This window comes from Enhydra lutris, unplaced genomic scaffold, assembly GCF_002288905.1.
Source record: "Enhydra lutris kenyoni isolate GAN:26980312 unplaced genomic scaffold, ASM228890v2 scaffoldscaffold20, whole genome shotgun sequence".
In the NCBI taxonomy this organism is placed as follows: domain Eukaryota; kingdom Metazoa; phylum Chordata; class Mammalia; order Carnivora; family Mustelidae; genus Enhydra; species Enhydra lutris.
The window spans coordinates 16,727,528-16,750,457 of NW_019154104.1; the positions used below are offsets into that span (position 1 = coordinate 16,727,528).

General features: G+C 42.4%; 1 protein-coding gene across 1 annotated transcript in view; it reads left to right on the forward strand.

Moving 5' to 3' along the window:
• Positions 1-2,572: 2,572 nt before the first annotated feature.
• The window catches only part of LOC111148513 (serine palmitoyltransferase long chain base subunit 2), a 113,989-nt gene continuing 93,631 nt past the window's right edge, over positions 2,573-22,930 (forward strand). Inside the window, exon 1 of the mRNA XM_022505126.1 lies at positions 2,573-2,781. Within this exon, the coding sequence (XP_022360834.1) occupies positions 2,653-2,781 (129 nt within the window). The 5' untranslated portion in view covers positions 2,573-2,652. The remainder of the gene's footprint in view (positions 2,782-22,930) is intronic.

Below are 22,930 nucleotides of genomic sequence, written 5' to 3' on the forward strand. Positions count from 1 at the left end.
GGTTTGAGCAATCTTGAAGGAAGACTTGTAACCCTGGTGCCTAGCCCAGAACTTTGCATATGAACTCAGTAAAATGGTGGTGAGGTGGCTTATGCATCTGGAAGGAGCTGTTTCCTGTTCTCAGGGAGCCTGGGGTGTTGCCTACTGCCTTCTGCTGCATCCTTTTTGTGATTTAGCAATGCTGTGCAAGGTTATCAGATCATGTGTGGATTATATCGTTGATGGTCACAAAAGCCCTGTGAGGTAAGTAGTACAGGTATTAATTTTGTAAGATGGGTGAGGAGACCAAGGCTGATGTTGCGTGACTCATCCAAGACCACACATAGTGAGTAAGCGGCAGAACAAGACAAGGACCTGTGTCCCGCCCTCCGGAGAGAGGGACTGGCTCTCTAATTCCTCTAATGTAGCTGCTGGTCCTCACTCTTAGGCTCCAGTTGAAGGCTTTGCTTTTTTCAGCCTCTGTACCTGAGCTGCGGAAGGTTGCCTTTCCTGGGAACACCCTCCCCTTACTTCTCATTCCCAGTTCTCCAAATACTGCTCATCCTTGAAGATTAAGCTCATCCTACAACATCTTCCCAGGTCTTTTCCAAATTCATTCAGTTTACTATCTGAGCTTCCGTTAAATCCCTTAGCCCTGCTTCCAACAGATTCCTATCCTAAAAAACTGTCTGCATGGAAAGTCTAGACCTGTCACTGCAGTCCAGCCATCCTCATGAGAACTCCAGCCTTCTGTAGACCTTTTGTTGCTGTTTGTGTTAACACTTGGCCGTCTTTTCTCTCACTAGAATGCAAGAGCCATGAGGAGCAAGCCACACATTTTTCTTTAAGCCTCACGCTTCTATCACAAATTTATGTTCTTTGGGATCATAATGTTTATTGACTCAAAGAAGGTGTCTGCTCTGTCCACTTGCTGTGAGATTGTTTAGCTCCTAAACCACGAAAAGCTGATAGCTTGTCAATCCCTTTCCTAAAGATGGGGTAGGGGGAAGAAGGCAGGGGATCTTATATGCCCATTCAGCAATTAAAAATAACCAACACTTGGGGTGCCTGGGTGGACCAGTCGGTTGAGCATCTGATTTTTGATTTGGGCTTAGGTCATGATCTCAGGGTCCTGGGATTGAGCCCCAAGTAGAGCTCCATGCTCAGTGGGGAGTCTGCTTGAGGATTCTCTCTCTCTTTCTGCCTCTCCCCCTCACACTTTCTCTTTCTTTCTCTAAAAGAAATAGATCTTTTAAAAAAAATAACCAACTTAATGAATTTTTACTAATGACCAGTTGTTGTTGTTGTTTTTAGATTTTATTAATTTTTTTTTTTTTTTTGACAGAGAGAGATACAGGGAGAAAGGGAACACAAGCAGGGGGAAGGGAGAGGGAGAACAAGCCCCCCCGCGGAGCAGGGAGCCCCCATGCGTGGCTTGTTCCTGGGACTCTGGGATGATGACCTGAGCTGAAGGCAGAAGCTTAACAACTGAGCCACCCAGGCGCCCCCAGTGACCAGGTCTCATACAAAATACTCTGTTTGTATTAAGGCAAATCCTCAGGACGACTATTATTATTTCCACTGAACAGATGGAAGACATAGAGCTCACTCAGCTAATAAGTGGCACAGCCAGAATTCAAACCCAGAGCACCTCCAGAATCAATACTCTTAACTACGATACTAAATTTTTGTAGGTAACCGAAAGTCTCTTGTTATGATGTAGACCCAGGTCCTTTCTAACCCCTATGGGAAGATAGAACTCGAGGGGTGCAGAACAATATTTATTATGCTCTTACTATGGGCCAGGCATCATGATAGGTGAGCCTATGAAACAGGAAGTATTAACTCTATTTTAGAGAATTTGGCTCCCAACGTGGCTAAATACCGGAGGTACGGCTTTCAGTTATTGGCAGAGTTGGAATGAGACCAGGTTTCCTGACTCTCAAGGAAGCACTCTTAAAAGGAAATTGTACAGGAAACACTGATTAGGGACAGATGTGAAGGGCAAAGAGGCATCCGAATTATTAAGAAATGTGCTGATGTACGCAGCGTACTGAAGAATATTGAGAGAATGCTAAAAATGCTATTCTATAGATACCCACATAGGAATTCCTTGATTAAATAAAGGAGCCCTGTCACCGCCTAGAATTCCCATCCCAGAACTTCCCCAGAGGCAAGGGCAGAGAGGGCGCCACCTGTGCAGGGGAGCCCGGCAACTCGTTCTGGACACCAGGGCTCAGCCCCCTTCCTCTTCTCACATTCTAATTGGCCGACTTCTTCCTGGGCCCCGCCTCCTCTGCGTGGACCAAGGAGCCGCCGACCCCTCCCCAGACCTCCTCCTCGACACCAGCGAGCCGCCTTTGCTGTCGCCCGTGACTGGCCCGACCGCCGCATGGGGTCCACCTCCCCTCCTCCAGATTGGCCAGCAGTCCCCAGGCTCCGGTCCCTCCCGTCCGGCCCCGCCCCATTTCCCCTCGGCAGCCGGGCCTCGGGCGAGCCCCCGCCTCCGCGGGAGCGGGCCCCGCCCCCTGTGACGGCCGGGCCGGTAATTGGCGGCGGCGTGCAGCCATTTCCGGTTTCGGGGAGGTGGGTGGGGTGCGGAGCGGGACTGGAGCGGCCGCCGCCTGGGCCGCCGCCTACAGAGCCTGCCTTGCGCCTGGTGCTGCCGGGACGATGCGGCCGGAACCCGGAGGCTGCTGCTGCCGCCGTCCGCTGCGGACGAACGGCTGCGTGGCGAACGGGGAAGTGCGGAATGGGTACGTCAGGAGCAGCGCCGCTGCCGCCGCAGCCGCCGCCGGCCAGGTATGGTGGGGCCAGGCTGAGCGGGAGGTGGCGGGCTAGGACCCCGCGAGCTGCGTCCGTGCCGAGCCGGCAGAAGGGGTGGTGGGGCGGGGCGAGGTCGCGGTGACTGTCCGCGGGGTCGGGCGCCGGGCTCGGCTCAGGTGTGCTGGCGACAGTGTCCCGGCGCTGACCGGGCCTGCCCCAAGCGGGAGGCTCAAGGGCGGCGTGGGGGCTCCCTCGTGTCTCCGCGTCGGAGGTCGTCCCCCGGAGGTTTGGGCTCTGCTCCAAGTCCGAGTACCTTCCTCCCGCCGATCTGGCCAGAAATACGCGCCGGCCCTCGGGGAGGGTCCACTCGAGGGCTCTTGGTTCTTTCTCTCGAGGCTCCCGCCTCATGTCCTCGAGGTGATTGCTTCCTCTTAGAGTCCTGAAACCCTCCCGGGAAAACCATCCTCGGGGTCCTCAGGAGCCAAGAAAGTTAGACAGTGATACCAGATGGATAAACACCCAGGTCTCTTCCTACCATATACCTAGCCCTTCTGCAAGCAAGGCACTGGACCACACATCTGGCAGTGAACCCGGGCTGGTGCCTCACTAGCCTTATGGTCTTACTCAGGCTGTGGTGAGACCCCATCCCGGGCTCCAGGTTGAGTTAGGTGGTCCCTGGGAGCGGGAGTGCTGTCACCCAAGGGGCTTGCTGAACCCAGGGGGTGACTTGTGATGAGTCTCCATACCAGTTAACCAAGGCTGAATCCCAGCCAAGTCCAGGGAGTTCTGAAATATTTTGAAAAGGTTTGAATTGAAGACAGTGATTAGGAACAGCCTTCCAGTTCTCTGGATTGACAGATTCTCCTGAAATGTGTTTTTAAAGACGAGCTGGTTAAAAAGATGAAGAGATCAGTGTTACTGGAACAATGTTGTAAGATTTGCAGTTGACTTTAATAGTTATAAATTCCGTTTAGATATTAAGGAAAACGTGTGTTTTGGGTTTTTTTTTGCCCCAAAGTCAACTGTTCTGAGCAGCAGTAGTGTGACTATTGTGATTTAGTTTGTCTTTAATATAGATATGTAGCAGCTTCCTCCCCCCAGTCAGTAGATGGGATAGATAGGCCTGTTACTGTTTGGTGTGAAACAGAAAATAACATCATTCCTCTGGGTCATGTTGACATAGCAAGGCTGTGAGAGTTGGAGCGAAAACACATGAAAGAGCCTTGACCTCCCCTGAGGTTGTAAGGTTGAAAGCACCATAATGCACAGATTCCAAAGATTTATTTTCATTTTTAAAGAAATAATTGAGTGAGAGAGGAAGTGTAAGAACACTCTCATTATTGGCTGTGTAAGGGGTTGTTGTTTTTAGCAACGTAAATGGCTAATAAGACAAATTTGCTGTGATAAGGAATGTAACAGGAAAACCTGATGGATGGGAGTCAGAAAATACTTTGCAGATGAAGGAGTGGATTATGATTTTTTAATAGGGAAAAGGAAGCCAAGAGAAAGGTGTTCAGAGGTGTTTTGTGTTCAGGAGCTCTTTTCATTTAACATAGGAGTTATGTTCTGATTTAATAGTAAATTTCTCCCATAATCTCTAATAGTCTAGCATTTATAGGTACGATATTATTTTAGAGGTTGCCAACTAATAGTAAGATGAAGACATATCAAGTTGCTAAAGTGAAATTTTAAAATGTGTATGACTCTAGCATCTGGCTGATTTTTTTCCTAGTGTATTTTAGTGAAAAATTCCACTCAAGTCACTGTGGTGGCATCTGGAAGACTGGTCTACTGGAATGCCTGAAAAAATGGTTAGGCTTCCAGTTATCACTTCTAGAAACTCTTTGTCACAAGTGTTTTTAAAACAAAGATTTGGGGCGCCTGGGTGGCTCAGTGGGTTAAGCCTCTGCCTTCGGCTCAGGTCATGATCCCAGGGTCCTGGGATTGAGCCCCCGCATCAGGCTCTCTGCTCCGCAGTGAGCCTGCTTCCCTTCCTCTCTCTCTGCCTGCCTCTCTGCCTACTTGTGATCTCTGTCAAATAAATAATAAATAAAAATCTTTAAAACAAAGACTTTAGGGATATAGCTTTGTACATGAATATGAGGACTATTATCTATTAGGTTTTTGTTTTGTCTTCTTAAGTAAAAGAGAGGTTTTTGGTAACTTCATGGGAGCAAGAGTATCTTTAAAATACTTTAAGTTGGTTTTGTTTCAATTACAGTGATAGTGCACCAACCCATATTTATTTTCCCCTACTTTCTAGGGGAAATGTTGCCAATTATGCCCTGAATATACACATAAGATGTTAAGTGTGCAAGTGTGTGTCATCTTTTAACTAAAGTATAAATTTAGAGGTTTTTTTTTTTAAGATTTTATTTATTTATTTGAGGGAGAAAGAGAGAGAGAGCATGAGTGGGGAGGTCAGAGGGAGAAACAGACTCCCCATGGAGCTGGGGGCCCCACGCAGACTTGATCCGGGGACTCTGGGATCGTGACCTGAGCGGAAGGCAGTCGCTTCACCAACTGAGCCACCCAGGCGCCCTAAATTTAGAGTTTTTAAACCTGGGATATACATTCATTTCCTCACATATCCCACCATTTGTCTTTTAAAAAACAGGAGAGAGGTTAGGAGCTTCTAGGATTTTTTCACACTCTCAAGAGTTTGAGTGTTTGAAGGTATAGATTATATGTGCTTGCCCTTTGTTGGATTTGGGTTTAGAGTTTGAGTAAATAGATCCTGTGGTAGAAAGGGCATATAAGGGGCGCCTGGGTGGCTCAGTGGGTTGAAGCCTCAGCCTTTGGCTCAGGTCATGATCCCAGGGTCCTGGGTTCGAGCCCTGCTCAGGCTCTCTGCTCAGTGGGGAGTCTACATCCCCCCCCCGCCGCCTGCCTCTCTGCCTACTTGTGATCTCTGTCAAATAAATAATAAATAAAATCTTTAAAAAAAAAAGGGGGTATATAAAACAACCAACATTGCTGTTTTTGTTTTCTGGGTTCTTTCCTCCAGTTTTTTCTTATAGTGGTAAAACAGACATAAAATTTACTGTCTTAACCATTTGTAAGTGTGCAGGTCAGTGACTTTAAACGTATTCATCATGTTGTGCAACTGTCACCACCGTCCACTTCCAGAACTCTTTCATCTTGCAAAACTGAAACTCTGTACCCATTAAACAGTAACTCCCCATTCTCTCCTCTCAGTCCTTGGCAAACCACCATTCTGCTTTCTTTCTCTATGAATTGACTGCTATAAGTACCTAGTGTAAATGAATTCATACTGTATTTTTCTTTTTGTGTCTGGTTTATTTCATGTAGTATGCTGTCCTGATTCATCCATGTAGCCGTGTGTATCAAAATTTTCTTCCCTTTTTTTTTTTTAAAGATTTTATTTATTTGAGAGAGAGGAAAAAAAAATGCGCAAGCGTGAACAAGGGGGAGGAACAGAGAGAGAGGGAGAAGCCGACTTCGGCTGAGCAGAGAGCCCAGTGTGGGATTTGATCCCAGGACTCGGGGATCATGACCTGAGCTGAAGGCAGATGCTTAACCGAGAATTTCATTCTTTTTTAAGACTGAATTATATTCCATCGCATGTACATATCACATTTTGCTTAGTTGTTTATTTCAGTGGACGCTTGGGTTGCTTTCAGGGCTTAGGTATTGTGCATAATGCTGCTTTGAACAGGGGTGCGCAAATATCGCTTCAGGACTCTGCTTTCAGTTCTCTTGGTTGTATACCCAGAAGTGGAATTGCTGGATCATATGCTAATTCTATTTTTAATTTTTTGAGGAAATGTCACACTGTTTTCCACAGCAGCTAAATAAACCATTTTACATTTCCATCAACAGTGCACAAGGCCTCCAATTTCTATACATCCTTACCAACAATTGTTATTTTCTGTTTTTTTTTTTTTTTTTTCTTCATTGTAGCTATGAGATGATAGGGAAAAAGTATGCATATATGTTTCTGCTTCTGGTTCTTGGCACAGAGCTCCTAAAACTTGTGTAATTTCCTAAGTGATAGGAATACTAGGAACATCTTTTGTTCTAATATTTAGTCTTTGACCCTTATTCCTGACACAGAGTTCCTAAATCCCTTGGAATTTCCCTGGTGATAGCAGTGTCTTTCGCTCTAGTGAGGTGACCCTGGGTGGGCTCCTGAATGGGGGCTGCTCACCAGAAAGACCAGATCAGAGGCTTGGAATTGTCAGCCCCACCCTGCATTCTCTAGAGAGGGGGCAGGGGTTGGAAATGAAGTTAATGATTGTTCATGCCCATGTGGCGAAGCCTCCATAAAAATCCCCAAAGTACCAGGTTGAGAGAGCTTCCCGGTTGCTGACCCTGCGGAGATGCTAGGAGAGTGGCAGCCCCTTCCCACACACCTTGCCTGTATCCTTTATCATCTTTTTATAATAAACTAGGAAACAGTAAGTAAATAGTTTTCCTGAGTTCTCTGAGCCATTATAGCAAATTATCAACCAGAGGAGGAAGTGGTGGGAACCTGGTTAGTAGCTTATGGATTCCGTGGGCAGGGAACAGCCTGGACTTGGCCACAGGCACCTGAAGCGGCGGTGGGGGGCTGTTTAAAGTGGGTTAAAGCAGTCTTGCGGGACCAGGCCCTTCACTTGAGGGATCTGACACTATCTCTGAGTAGAGTGTGTCAGAACTGAGTTAAATTGACACCAGCTGGTGTCAGAGAAGTGCTTGGTGGAGTGGAAACTGCCCCCCCATCAGGTGTCAGAAGTGCTGGGAGTGTGGTAGCTCTGAGAGTTTAGGAGAAGTGTCACAGTATTGGGTTTTGTTTTTTACAGTAGCTATGGGTAGACATTACTGGTTTTTAATGATGACAGTACACACAGAGTTTGCACAAGAAGAGGAGCGATAAAGCAGTGATTTTTCCTCCCTTGCCATTCAGAGGAGAGGAGGTTCAGCCTTTATTTGAGGTAAAGGGTGGCAGTTAGCACTAGGGAACCTAAAAGAGTTAGAATTGGAAGCTTTGGTAAAATTAGAGCTGGAAGAAACCTTTAGGGGTTTATGTAATTCAGTCCCATTATCCTTTTGTAGGACTTTATTAAAACTAATCTTGATAGATGATTCTATCCTATTTTTAAAGACCTCTAGAGGATTTGCAGGAAATTTTTTCAGCAGCATGTTGCAATGTTCAGTGATTTTAATTATAAGAGTTTTTTTTTAAACTGGATTTAATGTTTGATTAAATAAATGCCATATTTTCATTGCACCTAAAATATAATACTGTCTGTTTTTACTTTTTAGAGCTCCTTATTTACAGCACTTTTTAAAAAGATCTTCCATTTCTTTATAAAACTTTTGAGTTTTGGACATGCAATTTCCTTTCCTTAATTAGTCAACAAGTTTTGAAGGAAAGAAACTATCTGCCTTTGAGACTTTTTTGAGCCTAACTTTCTTCCCTTTAGAAGTAGTTTTAGGGTACCTGGGTGGCTCAGTGGGTTAAAGCCTCTGCCTTCAGCTCAATGGGATCCAGCCCTGCATCAGGAAGCCTGCTTCTCCCTCTCCCACTCCTCCTGCTTGTGTTCACTCTCTCTTGCTGTGTCTCTGTCAAATAAATAAATAAAATCTTTAAAAAAAAAAAAAAAGTAGTTTTAATGAGATACTAGAATGATGACAGCTTTCTAGCTGCCAAAGTAGGTAAGATTCTAAGAAGGACGTGGGGTACAAGTCAAGTTCTTTAGGACAAGCAAAGCAGAGAGCACAAAGAGCTGGCGCTGCTCCTTACACTTGGAAGGAGGCAAATGAATAACTAACGAAGGGCGCTTTGCTGAAGAGGCACCGGCTTTTGTTTCCCTTGAGGGGAAAAAGTAACTGAAAAGTTAGGAGACAAGAATGGGAGGAGTATCTAGAATGGCCTGGATACCTGTTCAAGTTTTGAAGTCCCGGTGAGATATCCGAAGACCTCAAGGCTTTGCAAAAATAATGTTGTAACTACAGCTGTGGGACTAGATCTTTGTTTTGAATGCTTTTTGTTTCAAGAAGAGCATCTCAGATCTTGCTAGCTAGATCTGAAAGATGCCAGAGTCATTTGAGGTACTCAGGAATTCTTTTTAATACAGATTCTTGGGAAATAAGACCAGTATTTAATATACAAACTGCTGTGTTCTAAAGATAGTGTTTTAAAACTTGCCTATTCAAAGAAAGCAAACTTACCCACTTTGGGGGGTTGGCCTAGGTGCCCTAGAAACTTCATAGTGCTCTGGGCAAGATAGTTAATTGGTTGAGATTCAGTTAGATTCAGTTTTTGAAAGAAAGAGGTAGTGTTTATTGGCAGAATGGGCATTTGAGAGGGATGGGTGGAGACTGTTTGCGTCTGCGTGGGTGCCCCTTACTTGATTCAAGACATGGTTTGTGGCCTCCAAAGTCCCTTGCCTTCTGAATAGCTCTTAAGAAGACTTCCATAACATAATTTGTAGTTTGTGACTGACTAACTAAGTCCTTGCTCTTCACACTTTTAATCTCAGAAAATTTATCTTAACTGTTGTTGTCTTTAAGGCTACCTTCAAGGCCCATTATAAAGGTTCAGGTTGCTATTTTTCCATTTGTTTTAAAATACTTTGCTTCTGATTATAGAAATAATACATGTGTACTACAGGACCCTAAAGGATTGTGATAACCCCCGGTGTTGGGGATTAATTTTTTAATGTGGTCTGTCTTACCAGTCTGCTGCTTTCTGATCATTTCTGAGTAATAGTGAAATATGCAGCTGTACTGAGACGTGGGTATGACCCAGCCTTACTCCAAATAACACATATGGAGCTTGGGGAAAGTATTCAACAAATTTTGTAATCTGGGAAGTTTAGAAACTATTGTGTAGATAAAGTACTGACCTCTCACATCTGAAGGTTTTGACTTATTCTAAATAAGCCTCTTGCTGCCTAATTAGTAAAGCCCTTTCAGCAAACATCTGAGATACTACTGCAGTAGCCCCCTTTATCTGCAGGCCACATGTTCCAAGACCACCCGTGGATGCATGAACCCGCTGTATATAGTGCATAGTACTGAACCCTGTGTACTATTTTTTTTTCTATAGATACATACTCATGATACAGGTTAATTTATAAATTAGGCACAGTAAGAGAGTAACAATAATAACTAATAATAAAATAGAAAATTAAAACAGTATACTGTAATAAAGGTCATGTGAATGTGGTCTCTCAAAATATCTTATTGTACTGTACTTACCCTTCTCTGATGATGTGAGATGATCATATGCCTGCATGATGGGACGGAGTGAGGGGATGACGTAGGCATTGTGACACAGCATTAAGGCTGCTGTTGAGCTTTGATGATATGTCAGAAGGAGGATCATCAGCTTTCAGACTGTGGTTGGTCGTGGGTTACTGAACACGTGGATAATGGAGGTGACTACCATATTTGCATTGTGCCTGCTGTGTGATAGGAACTCAGGAAATCTTAGTGGAAGGAATGGATGGGTAATAGTTGAAGCCATACAAGTTGGTGAAGCAGATAGAAGACGGCATTAAGCAAGAAGAGGAGGCTAGAAGGGTGTAATACTGGGGAATCATAATGTTACTGGAAGACACACACACTGCTGGGGAAGGTTGATCATGAGAAAAGAAGCTTTAGGAAGCGGTTTGAGAAGGAAAGGGAGGCTGTTTCGGTTGGGAGGGGTAAGCAACATCTCGGTGGTGGGAGACCAAAGGTGTAATTACAATAGGTACTCTTTACTGTGACCAGGACCACCCCCCACCCCCGGCTTCTTCACCTGTCTGATCTTTACAAGGACCTTGCAGGGCAAATATGAGCACCACGTTATAAATAAGACTGAATTCCAGACTCTTTAAATGACTGTCCCTGTTAGTTAGTTGGTGTAGCCTGGTGTATCTTACTCTATTAAGCTACCAGATTTGGCAGTTCAGAAATTACTGGTAACATTTGAGGGGTTTAAATTCGATATGCCACAGGATATGCCACACTCTGAACACGTATTTCCAGAAGTGTCCCTTTCCACAGGCAACTTTTGAAAATTAGGGAGTCCACATTTTTTCTTGCAATCGGGATAAATTCTCTACTTTTGGTCAGTAAGTATCTTCTGTGGATGGGCTGGAAGTGTTTCCAAAGCTGCTGGGAAACAAACGTGTTTTGACATTATGTGATTTTCCTCTTTGAAAACTCAGAAACGGACAGCCACGTGTGCACGCCCTGGCACGTTTTCAGCTCAGTGGCACCCCGTGCACTCAGGCAGCGAAGCTCTGCCCCGGAATCACTGCTCTCCCCTGCCACCCACATCTCCTCTGGAGCACCTTCCGACCTCCAGATAAGCATCGTGGCGCAACAGGGGATGCTGCCCTCAGGAGATGGGAGTACCAGGGCAGCTCTGCCAGATTCTGCTCCTGGGTCAGAGCGTTCTTCCGCCTCTGATCCGTTATATAACTCCGTGCCCTCCACGCGGTTCTGGAGTGGACAGCCCCTGAGGGACTATGTGGTTCACATTGCTTTTCCTTCTCTGCGGATGGTCTCTGATAACTGGGGGTAGGCCCCTGGTGGCCACATCTGTGCAGCAGGACCATTTTCCTAGTCCTGACTGACTGGCATGGGGTAGGCACCAATGCTACAGTGACCCCAGGAACCCTCTTACAGGGATTTAAAAATTCCAGGGGGAGAGTTTGTCCTTAAGGAAAATAGTATCTGTGTTACACTCCTCATCAGAGTTTACATATCTGAAAAGGTTTATATTTTTTCAGTTTTAACAAGTACTTCTTGAACATTTGGATATTTTTTCTTTCTTTCTTTTTTAAGAATTCAGTGCTTTGGTGCGCCTGGGTAGCTCAGTGGGTTAAGCCTCTGCCTTCGGCTTGGGTCATGATCCCAGGGTCCTGGGATCAAGTCCTGCATCGGGCTCTCTGCTCAGCGGGGAGCTTGCTTCCCCTGCTCTCTCTCTGCCTGCCTCTCTGTCTACTTGTGATCTCTGTCTGTCAAATAAATCAATAAAATCTTAAAAAAAAAAAAAAAAAGAATTCAACGCTTTATTTTTTTAACATATTTTTATTAACATATGATGTATTACTTGCCCCAGGAGTATAGGTCTGAATCATTAGGCTTATACACTTCACAGCACTCACCAAAGTATATACTCTCCCCAAAGTCCATCACCCAACCACCCTATCCCTACCCCCCAACCCCCCCAATTTGTTTTGTGAGATTAAGAGTCTCTTATGGTTTGTCTCCCTCCCGATCCCATCTTCATTTTTTCCTTCCCTACCCCCCAGATCCCCCACTCCACCTCTCACATTCCTCATATCAGAGAGATCATATGATATTTGTCTTTCTCTGATTGACTTATTTTGCTCAGCATAATACCCTCTAGTTCCATCCATGTTGTTGCAAATGGCAAGATTTCATTTCTTTTGATGGTTGCATAGTATTCCATTGTGTGTGTGTGTATGTGTGTACCACATCTTCTTTATCCATTCATCTGTTGATGGATATCTAGGTTCTTTCCATAGTTTGGCTATTGTGGACATTGCTGCTATAACATTCGGGTGCATATGCCCCTTCAGATCACTACATTTGTATCTGTAGGGTAAATACCCAGTAGGAACATTTGCATATTTTCAATAAAATTTAAATTGGACACATGTAGTATTTCTCTTATTTTATTTTATTTTTTGAAAGATTTTATTTATTTATTTGACAGGGATCACAAGTAGGCAGAGAAGCAGGCAGAGAGAGAGGAAGGGAAGCAGGCTCCCCGTTGAGCAGAGGACCCCGGGACTATGACCTGAGCCGAAGGCAGAGGCTTTAACCCACCGAGCCACCCAGGTGCCCCTGTTTCTCTTCTTTTAAAGATTTTATTCATTTGACAGAGCGAGAACACAAGTTAGGGGAGGCGCAGAGGAAGAGGGGCAAGCAAACTCCCTGCTGAGCAGGGAGCCTGATGCCAGGCTCCATCCTGGGACCCCGAGATCATGACCTGAGCTGAAGTAGATGCTTAACCAACTGAGCCACCCAGGAGCCCCATAGTGTTTCTGTTTTAAAGTCAACATACTTTAGATGCAGTTTTCTGTGAAAATACTAGAGTTGGAAAAACATCATACTTGCAAAACGTTAAACTAACACATTAAAGTATAAGGAAAATAAATATCTCCTGAAATTTTATAAGCCAGAGATAACCACTGTATCATTTTGATGTATATCCTGCTAGACACACACACACACACACAAAATACATAAATATACAAATATATATACATTTGTGTATGTGTAATAGGCAGGGAGGGAGTGCAATTTTACATAAAATAAATTGCTTAATATCATTAATTTTTTTTTGCTTAATATCATTAATATATCCTATCACCAATCAGTAAGACAACATTCTTTTAAGGGGTATATAAATTCCATAATATGAATCTATAGTGCAGTTTGTTTAATGAATCCCTGTGCATGATGTGTAGACTTTCCCCCATATTTTCAATATGTGAACACTTTATATATCTCACACTTTTGATTTTTTCATAAGGATAAAGGCCTAGAAATAGTGTCACTCAGAAAGTATATGTGTATATGAATGTGTGTATATATATGATTCTGATCAGAATCAGAATATCATTTTAAAATGAATTTAAAGGAAGCTTTAGAGATATTTTTTAAAGTTTTCTGATTTCTAAAGTGTAAGTGACAACAATTTAAGTGATCCAAACCTCATCTTTAAATGAATTAAACTAGTATCTCAAAATATAATGTAACACAGAATCGTCTTGGGTTCCTAAAATCCTTTGGTGAAAATGTGGTTCAAATGTCACTTTCCTCAAATTGATCTTTAAGTCAGGGCAGTTCCAGTGCAGAGTCCCACCCTCTAAATGTTTTGGTTTTTTTCTTTCTCTGTCTCTCTTTCTCTCCTTCACTCTCTTTTTCATTCTTTCTTTCCTGACAAATTCATTCTAAAATTCATGTGCAAAAGCAAAGGACCAGAAAGAGCCGAGGCAGTTAGGAAGAGAAATTAGGTAGGAGGAATCATCTTTATTAGATAATAAGACTTAGCGTAAAGCTATAATAAAAGTGGCAGTTTCTATTCCAGAAGGAGCACCCATGAATATGGAGTTTGATAGATAATGGTGGTGGCATTTCACATCAGTGGGGGATGTACTAGTGCTGAGACAGGTGGTTTTCTATATGGAAAAAGAAGGGGAAAAAAAGATGGAAAAAGAAGAAAAAATTTTTTTCTATATGGAAAAAGAAGAGAAAAAAAAATATCCCCACCTCACACCGGTCTATAAAATCAATGCTGGGTTGTTAGATACTCAAATGTGAAAATAAAAATAAATATAAAACTCAGTATATAGGAAAAAATATTTATGACCTTAGAGTATAGAGTGACTTTCCTAAAAGCACCAAAGCACAGATTATAAAGGTTGATAGATTTGACTGTATAAAACTTTTACAAGCAATAGCATCAAAAAGAAAATGCTTAGGAAAAAATTTAACAAATAGTACAAGACTTGCACACTGGAACCCACAAAACATTTTGAAAGAAATTTAAGAGGATCTAAGTAAATGCAAAGACATCCAATGTTCTAGAATTGAAAGCCTGGTGGTAGGTATTAAGGAAGGCATGGAGCACTGGGTGTGATGCATAAACAATGACTCTTGGAACACTGAAAAAATAACATTAAAAAAAAAAAAAAAGACTTGGGGCGCATGGGTGGCTCAGTGGGTTAAAGCCTCTGCCTTCGGCTCAGGTCATGATCCCAAGGTCCTGGGATCCAGCCCCGCATTGGGCTGTCTGCTCAGCAGAGAGCCTGCTTCCTCCTCTCTCTCTGCCTGCCTTTCTGCCTACGTGTGATCTCTGTCTGTCAAATAAATAAATAAAATCTTAAAAAAAAAAAAAAAAGAAAGACTTACTATTGGGGTGCCTGGCTGACCCAGAGCATGGGACTCCTGATCTTGGAGTTGTGAGTTCAAGCCCCATAGTTGGCGATAAGGCTTACTTAAAATGAGAGAGAGACTTAAAATTAATAAGATGGAAATACTCTATGAATTCAATGCAACCGCTGTCAGAATCCCAGCTGACTCTTTTGGAGACATTGACAAACTGGTCCTAAAATTTATATGGAAATATAAGAGACCCAGGAGAAACAAAGTCTTGAAAAGGAAGAAATAAGCTGGAGGACTCACCCTTCCTGATTTCAGAACTCCCTATAAAGCCATAGTAATGAAGATAGTATGGTACTGCCATAAAGATATACCTAGAGATCAATGGACTATAATTGAGAGTCCAGAAATAAACCCTTAATTTATGGTCAGTTGATTTTTCTATAAGTATACTGAGACAGTTCAAGGGGGCGAAGGATGGCCTTTTCAACTAATAGTGTGGGGATAACTGGATATCCACAAGCAAAAAAACTAATTTGGATCTCTACCTCATACCATATACAAACAAATTAACTCAAAATGGACCAAAGACCTAAATGTAAGAGTTAAGAACTATCAGATTTTTAGGAAAACACATAGGTATAAATCTTTGTGAATTTTGATTAGGCAGTGGATTTTTAGATACGACTCTAAAGGTATAAGCAACCTTGGAGTAGGTCGAAATGAACTTTTGTAATTTTTTGTACTTTTGTATTTCTAAGGACACCATCAAGAGAATGAAAAGATAATCCATAGTATGGAAGAAAATATTTGAAATCCTATAGTAGATAAGGGACTTATTATCTAGAATATGTAATGTACACTTACAACTCAACAATAAGAAGACAACTCAATTTTCAAACAGACAAAGGATTTGAATAGATGGTTTCTCTGAAGAAGATGTACAGATGGTTAATAACCCCACGGAAAGATGCTCTGTGTCAGTCAATTAGGGAAATGCAAATCAAAACCATAGTGAAATACCACTTCATACACACTGGGATAGTTAAGATAAAAAGCCATTAACAAGGGGCGCCAGGGTGGCTCAGTGGGTTAAAGCCTCTGCCTTCAGCTCAGGTCATGATCCCAGGGTCCTGGGATGGAGCCCCGCATAGGACTCTGCTCCAGCAGGGAGCCTGCTTCTTCTTCTCTCTCTCTCTCTCTCTCTCTGCCTATTTGTGATCTCTGTATGTCAAATAAATAAATAAAATCTTTAAAAAAAAAAAAAACCATTAACAAGTGTTGGTGGGGATGTGGAGAAATTGGAACGCTTATATAGCCACTTTGGAAAACAGTTCCTAAAGTGCTAAACATAAACTTACCATATGATTCACCATTTCTACTCCCCGGAAAAATGAGACATACGTACACACAAAAACTTCTACATGAATGCTCATAGGAGCATTATTCCTACTAGTCAAAAGGTGGAAACAAGCCAAATATCCATAAATTGATGAACAGATAAAATATAGTATAATCTTAACAGTGGAATATTCTTCAGCAATAAAAAGTAATAAAGAGGGGCACCTGGGTGGCTCAATGGGTTGAAGCCTCTGCCTTCCGCTCGGGTCATGATCTCGGGGTCCTGGGATCGGCCCCGCATCGGGCTTTCTGCTCTGCAGGCGGTGAGCCTGCTTCCTCCTCTCTTTCTCTGCCTGCCTCTCTACCTACTTGTGATCTCTGACTATCAAATAAATAAATAAAATCTTAAAAAAAAAAAAAGGAATAAAGAACTGATACATGTCACAACATGGATGAAAGAAACATTATTTGTCGTGTAACAAGCCAGACATAAAAGACTCTGTATTGTATGATTCCCCTAGCATGAAATGTTAGGATAGGTAAATCCATAAAGACAGAAAGTTGACTAGGAGTTTGCCAGGGCCGGGGGTGGAGTTTATTTTTGGGGTGATGAAAATATTTTAAAGTTAAGTTGTGGTGATGGTTGTACCACTGTGTGAATATAATAAAAACCATTGAACTGTACACTTGGAAAGAACAAATTTAATGACTTGTTAATTCTATTTCAATAAAATATGACATCATAAACAAAGTGACACCAAAAGTGAAAAAAAACAAGCCGTGGACTGGGAGGAGACATTTTTTAGCATATGACCGAGAAAGGTTTAGTATCTGGATCAGAAAGCCTTATAAATTAGGGAGAAACAAGCGTGAGAAAAATGGGCGAAAGAAGGAACTGTCAATTCATAGGAAAGAAGGAACTTGATTGGAAAATGTATGAATATGCCCATCCTCACTTTGTTCAAGTTACTATAAGTTAAAAGAGTTAAGTAACTGTTCTCATCTGTAGCTTTTGAAAGCTGTAAAGATACGATCATATTAAAGGTTGACAATGTGATGTTGCAAAGGGAACCGTATACAGGTGCGTTTAGCATAAATTGGTACAATTGCCTTGGAGAACAATTTGCAATTTCTACAAAAGTTGAAATACACATTCCTAATGACTACCCTATGCAGTTTGTCTCTGGGTGTATACAGCAGCTGAGGTTTTCAAACATTTTTGTTCCAGTTTACACTAAGAAAGAACATCTTTTTTTTTTTTTTAAGATTTTATTTATTTATTTGACAGAGAGAAAGTAATCACAAGTAGGCAGAGAGGCAGGCAGAGACAGAGGGAGAAGCAGGTTTCCTGCGGAGCAGAGAGCCTGTTGTGGGGCTCGATCCTAGGACCCTGAGACCATGACCTGAGTCGAAGGCAGAGGCTTAACCCGCTGAGCCACCCAGGTGCCCCAAGAAAGAACATTTTTATATCAACCTTATGTACATGTAATATGTGAGGTATTGGGGCTTAGGATTTCAACACATTACTTTTGGGAGGATCAATTCAACCTGTGTCACATGGTTTTCCGAAGAAATTCTGCTCATGGCACAAGGAGACACGTTTAAGAAAGTTTACTATAAAAACATAAGAACAAAAAGTTGGAAGTAATCTAGCTTTTCATCAGTAGGAGCATGACTTATCCACCCATCCCAACCCCACAACAAACAAAAAAAACCAGTATGGCATATTGTTACCATGAATACAGCACTGAAAAGATTAATCTAGATCTGTATTATACACACGGGCAAATCTCAGACACATATTGTTAAACAGAAGTTGCAGAAAGATACATAAAGTATGATATGTTATAAGGATTAAAAACATGCAGGGCGATACTATATTGTTTATTGCTATGTATTTATGTAAGAAAGGTATTATTTTGGGGGTGCCTGGGTGGCTCAGTTGTTAAGCGGCTGCCTTCCGCTCAGGTCATGATCCCAGAGTCCTGGGATGGAGCCCTGCATCAGAGAGCCTGCTTCTCCCTCTCCTGCTGCTTGTGTTCCTTTCTTGCAGTCTCTCTCTCTATTAAATAAATTAAAAAAAAAACAAAACAAAAAACCTTTAAAAAAAGATACTTATTTTTAAAAGGAAAGGTATTTTTTAAATGCATGGATATGATAAACACCAACTGAGGGTAGCTTTTATACTTTTGGGGGAAAAGGGTTAAAATAGCACTTCTCCAGGACAAACTTCTTAAAAGAATTGGGGAACTGCTTAAACATGAATCAGAGCATGACGCTCTCCAGAGAGCTTCTAATCACTGGCAACAAAAGACGGTTTCTGTTGGTTTACAAGGCCCTGTATCATCTGGCTCTCAAACACTTCTGATTTCATGTCCTGCCAGGTCACTGTCCTCCAGCCAAGCGGGCCTCTCTGCCCTTCCCCGAACACATGGAGTGCACCTGCCCCAGGCTTGTGTCCTCACGTTAGCTCCGCCTGGAAAACTTCTCCTTAGTTTTCTTCCCACCTCCATGTAGATTTTGCCTACCCCCTTACTTCTTTTGGAGAGGTTATCCTTGGCCACCTCTTGCCATGATTTTTTTTTTTCCCCTTGTTATAGAATTTACAAACTGCCTGGTATTTTATTGTATATCTGCTTGATTATTTATTTTCTGCCTCTCCCACTGGAGTGTATGGCACTGTATTCTAGCGCTTAGATCATGCTTAGCTCGTAGTAGAGGCTCAGTAAGTATCCGCGGAATAAATGAAAGAATGAATCAATGATAACTTGAGTGTTTTATCTAGTGGGAAAAAATAAGATCTAAAGCCTATAAGCTAATTGTTAAGTTTTGATAAAACTATGTGTTGCGTAGATTTTTATCTATTTGTATTAGTTACAGTATGCTATTTCATATGTACTTGCTGGCTGGCAAAAAAACACTTTCCCAAAATCACATAAACATCCGCAAGAAACAGGTTGTGATACATGTGCCATTAAAGACACCCAGAGCGCCGTTGTTAGTGTTTTGGGCTTGCAGGTGGTTAAAGTCAGCAGGGGCTTACTGAGCAGTCCTGGTAGTGGTGACGGCTTATGAGGAGGAATAAGAACAGGCCAGTGATGGTCCAGTGGTCCAGAAATGGCACAGACCCACTCTACTTTATCGCCTTTATGTTAGTTCTTCCTAAGGAGCAGCGTGGCCAGTAGTGGAACTTCTCTAACTCCCATTCCCATTGTCTTATGAGAGGTCTAAGCTGTGAGATGATGCTGAGGGCTTCCCTTAGAGAAGGGGAAACCTGTCAGCCTGATTTTCTGCCATTTCTCCCTTTCTCACCTTGATTTGAAATGCCGTGAGGCTGGGCTGAGAAACCTGGTCTGCGATCACCAATGGGACTGTAAAAGAGCTACCTGTCAGAAAGCTGCCGTGCTTGCTAAAGGACAGTATCTCCATCGTCTCCTGTACAGGCTTGGCTTGTATGTAGAGGCGAAGGAAGCAGGTTATTTCTAGGAAAATTAGTGTTCTGATTTCCTAAAAACAGACATTTTCTTAACAGAGGAAGCACATATAACTACTTACCTCAGTCCAAATATAACTAGTAATATGGACAGCAAAATTAGCTAATTCTATATGAAGAGCAAAAAGGAGCGCAAAGGGTGAGTTTAAAGTGAAAGTCTAGTATTAATGATGATTTAAAAATGATCAGACTAAGTTGTAGTATTTCTGAAATCATTGAAGAAAAACTGGATCCGTAGAAAATCTCAGAAATATGACTAAAATAGCAATAAGTGGAAAATGTAAAGACTTGGATTCTAATCCCAACTTTGAGTTGAGTTTTCTTTTGACTAGACAGATTGCTTAATCTTCTGCCTTTGCTGTTGTCATTTAGTCATGTGACGAGGAAGAGGGAGAATCACTTGTAAAAGAAATGCTTTTCACTTTGTATTTTTTATCCTGGATATTTAAATGTAAATCCCTTTTGACAATATTCTTTAAAATAGTTTCCTTACTCTTTTTTATCTCAAAAACCATGCTGTTCTTTGCATCCTTCGGTGAAAAACAAAAACAAAAACAAAAACCCTGAAGAAATTTGTGAATACTAGGATTATCTCTTGCTTTTTTATCTCCTTTTTTTTTAAAAAAAGATTTTATTGATTTATTTGACAGAGAGAGAGAGAGATCACAAGTAGGCAGAGCAGCAGGCAGAGATAGAGGAGGAAGCAGGCTCCCTGCTGAGCAGAGAGTCCGATGTGGAGCTCCATCCCAGGACCCTGAGATCATGACCTGAGCCGAAAAGGCAGAGGCTTAACTCACTGAGCCACCCAGTGCCCTTTTTATCTCCTTTTTTAAAAAAAGATTTTATTTTTCAGTAGTCTCTACACCCAGTGTGGGGCTCGAACTCACAACCTCGAGACCAAGACTCATACATTCCACTGACATAGTCCGCCAGGCACCCTGGAGTATCTCCTATTTTTATTTTCCAGTACAGAGTACAGTCCTTGACATACAGAAATGAAATATTTGTTGAAAAGAATGAGATGATTATGCTGATTTTGAGCTCCTTGGTAGAAAGGATGTCTAAGGATGGGATCCACTGTGTGTGTGTTGCAGGCCCCTCCCTTTACTATGACTTTATCTGCTAAGCATTGTTAAGATTGTGGTTGATTTCAAGTCACCATTCTAGTCTAGCTCTCCAGCTTCTCTAGCACTTGGTAAGTGTCCTGTGTAGAAAACTGGCCTTGCATCTGGGGCTGTGCTAGAATTTAGTCTGTCACACCATCCTATAGAGCTGTCATAAGCTCCACTGGTTTTTCTTTCTCTTAGCAGATTTCTGCCTATGGCAAACCCAGTTATGATCATTCATGCTCATATTCTGCAAATACTACCAGGAGAGAAAATGACTAGCAATTTCAGCTCACTAAGGAAAGGTTCTTCCCTCTCTGGAATTTTAGTGTATCTTGCCCTCTTTGGTTTGCATGGACCTGCAGTTTAATAGTTTAAATAGTTTTAAAAACTATTTCTTAAGTAATCTATGTTGTTTTATCTAGTTGTTCTGTGAAATTGATGGCTTGCCTCTACCTATTAATTTTAACCTAGAAGCATTTATTTTTTTATTTTTTTGGTTTTTGTTGCTATAAATGTGACATAAAAATAAAGTTGTTCACACAGTTTAGAGATTATTTCTCTCCATAAAGTCCGAAGGCAGACTGGTTGCACTTGGTAGGTAGATTATGAGCTATCTTCTTTGTTGTTCCTTAATCTTTTAGGATGTTTTTATTCACATCTCAGTCTCAACCCATCTCCATTGCAAGCCACTGGGAGAGAGAAGTGGAAGGAGAGCAATTGCTGTTTTAAGGATGTAATCCAGCCCTGGTACCGGTCCCTTCTGTTCATTTCCTCTTTGGCCAGAATTTCATCACATGGCTACCCAGCCGCTGGAGAGATCGGGAGATGTCGACTGTAAGCCGGGTGTCCATGGACCCAGCTAAAACTGAGGTTCTATTTCTAAAGGGGCTAGAGGGAGGATGTCCATAGGGAGCCAGTTAGCCGTCTGTGTCATAGTATGGTGTGAGGAGAAGCTCTAACCAGAGTTTTTTTCCTAAACAGTCAATTTTCTTAAGCTCTTGTACTAAATAATCTATCATATCCCCTTTGGTTTATGATTTTTTCAACCATGAAGGAGTCTTGTTTAATGGTTACGAGCATGTTCTCTGTAGTTAGGCAAAGTTAGCAGACAGATATTGTCTGAATTTCCACACTCTGAATATATGTTTCCAGAAGTGTCCTCTTTTTTCCATAGGCAACTTCTGAAAAGTAGGGAGTCCACATTTTTTCCTGCAGTCAGGATAAATTCCCTACTTTTGGTCAATTAGTATCTTCTGTGGAGTAGGCTGAAAAGTGCTTCCAAAGCTCGCTGGAGAACAAACGTGTTTTGGCATTTTGATTTGTGGTCTTCTGTTGCCCTTTTTAAAAATACTAGTTCAGATTTTTGTTTTCTTTTTTTGGTCTGTCTTCATGTGTATTAATGGGAACCTGGAAACAGTTTAGTTAGAGCAGGCAATGAGAATCTCATGTCCTTCAATACCTTGTAATTTTTTTCAGTTGATAGCAACAGAAACTGACCCTATCTAAACCAAAAGGTGATTTATTGCAGGAATGATAGGCATGCAAAAAATAAATAAAAGGAGGGAGTAGTCGGGTAGAACTGACGAATAACTCAGACAAGTCAGGCAGGAAAAGCACAGTACCCGGGACTTCAGCAGCAGGAGTTTACAGACCTTTTCTTGAGGATGTTGGAGGTCTGGTGCCCTTCACTCTCTTAACCTATTGAATTCTAAATCCCATGAGAGAGGGTTGTTAGGTTGATTCTGGCATAGGTGCTTACTCCTGTGCCAGTCAGTCAGGACCCAGGAAAATGGTCCTGCTGCACAGATGTGGCCACCAGGGGCCTACCCCCATGTATCAGAGGCCATCCGCAGAGAAGCAAAAGTGATGTGAAACACGTAGTCCCTCAGGCGCTGTCCACTCCAGAACCGCGTGGAGGGCACGGAGTTACAGAACAGGTCAGAGGTGGAAGAACGCTCCAACCCAGGAGCAGAATCTGGCAGAGCTGCCCTGATATTACCATCTCCTGACCGCGGCAACCCCTGTTGCGCCACGATGCTTATCTGGAGGTCGGAAGGTGCTCCAGAGGAGATGTGGGTGGCAGGGGAGAGCGGTGATTCCGGGGCACAGCCTTGCTGCCCGAGTGCACGGGGTGCCACTGAGCTGAAAACGTGCCAGGGCGTGCACACGTGGCTGTCTTCCGTTTCTGAGTTTTCAAAGAGGAAAATCACATAATGTCAAAACACATTTGTTTCCCAGCGAGCTTTGGAAGCACTTCCAGCCCATCCATAGGAGATACTTACTGACCAAAAGTAGGGAATTTATCCCGATTGCAAGAAAAAATGGGGACTCCCAACTTTTTAAAGGTTGCCTGTGGAAAAATGAGGACACTTCTGGAAATATG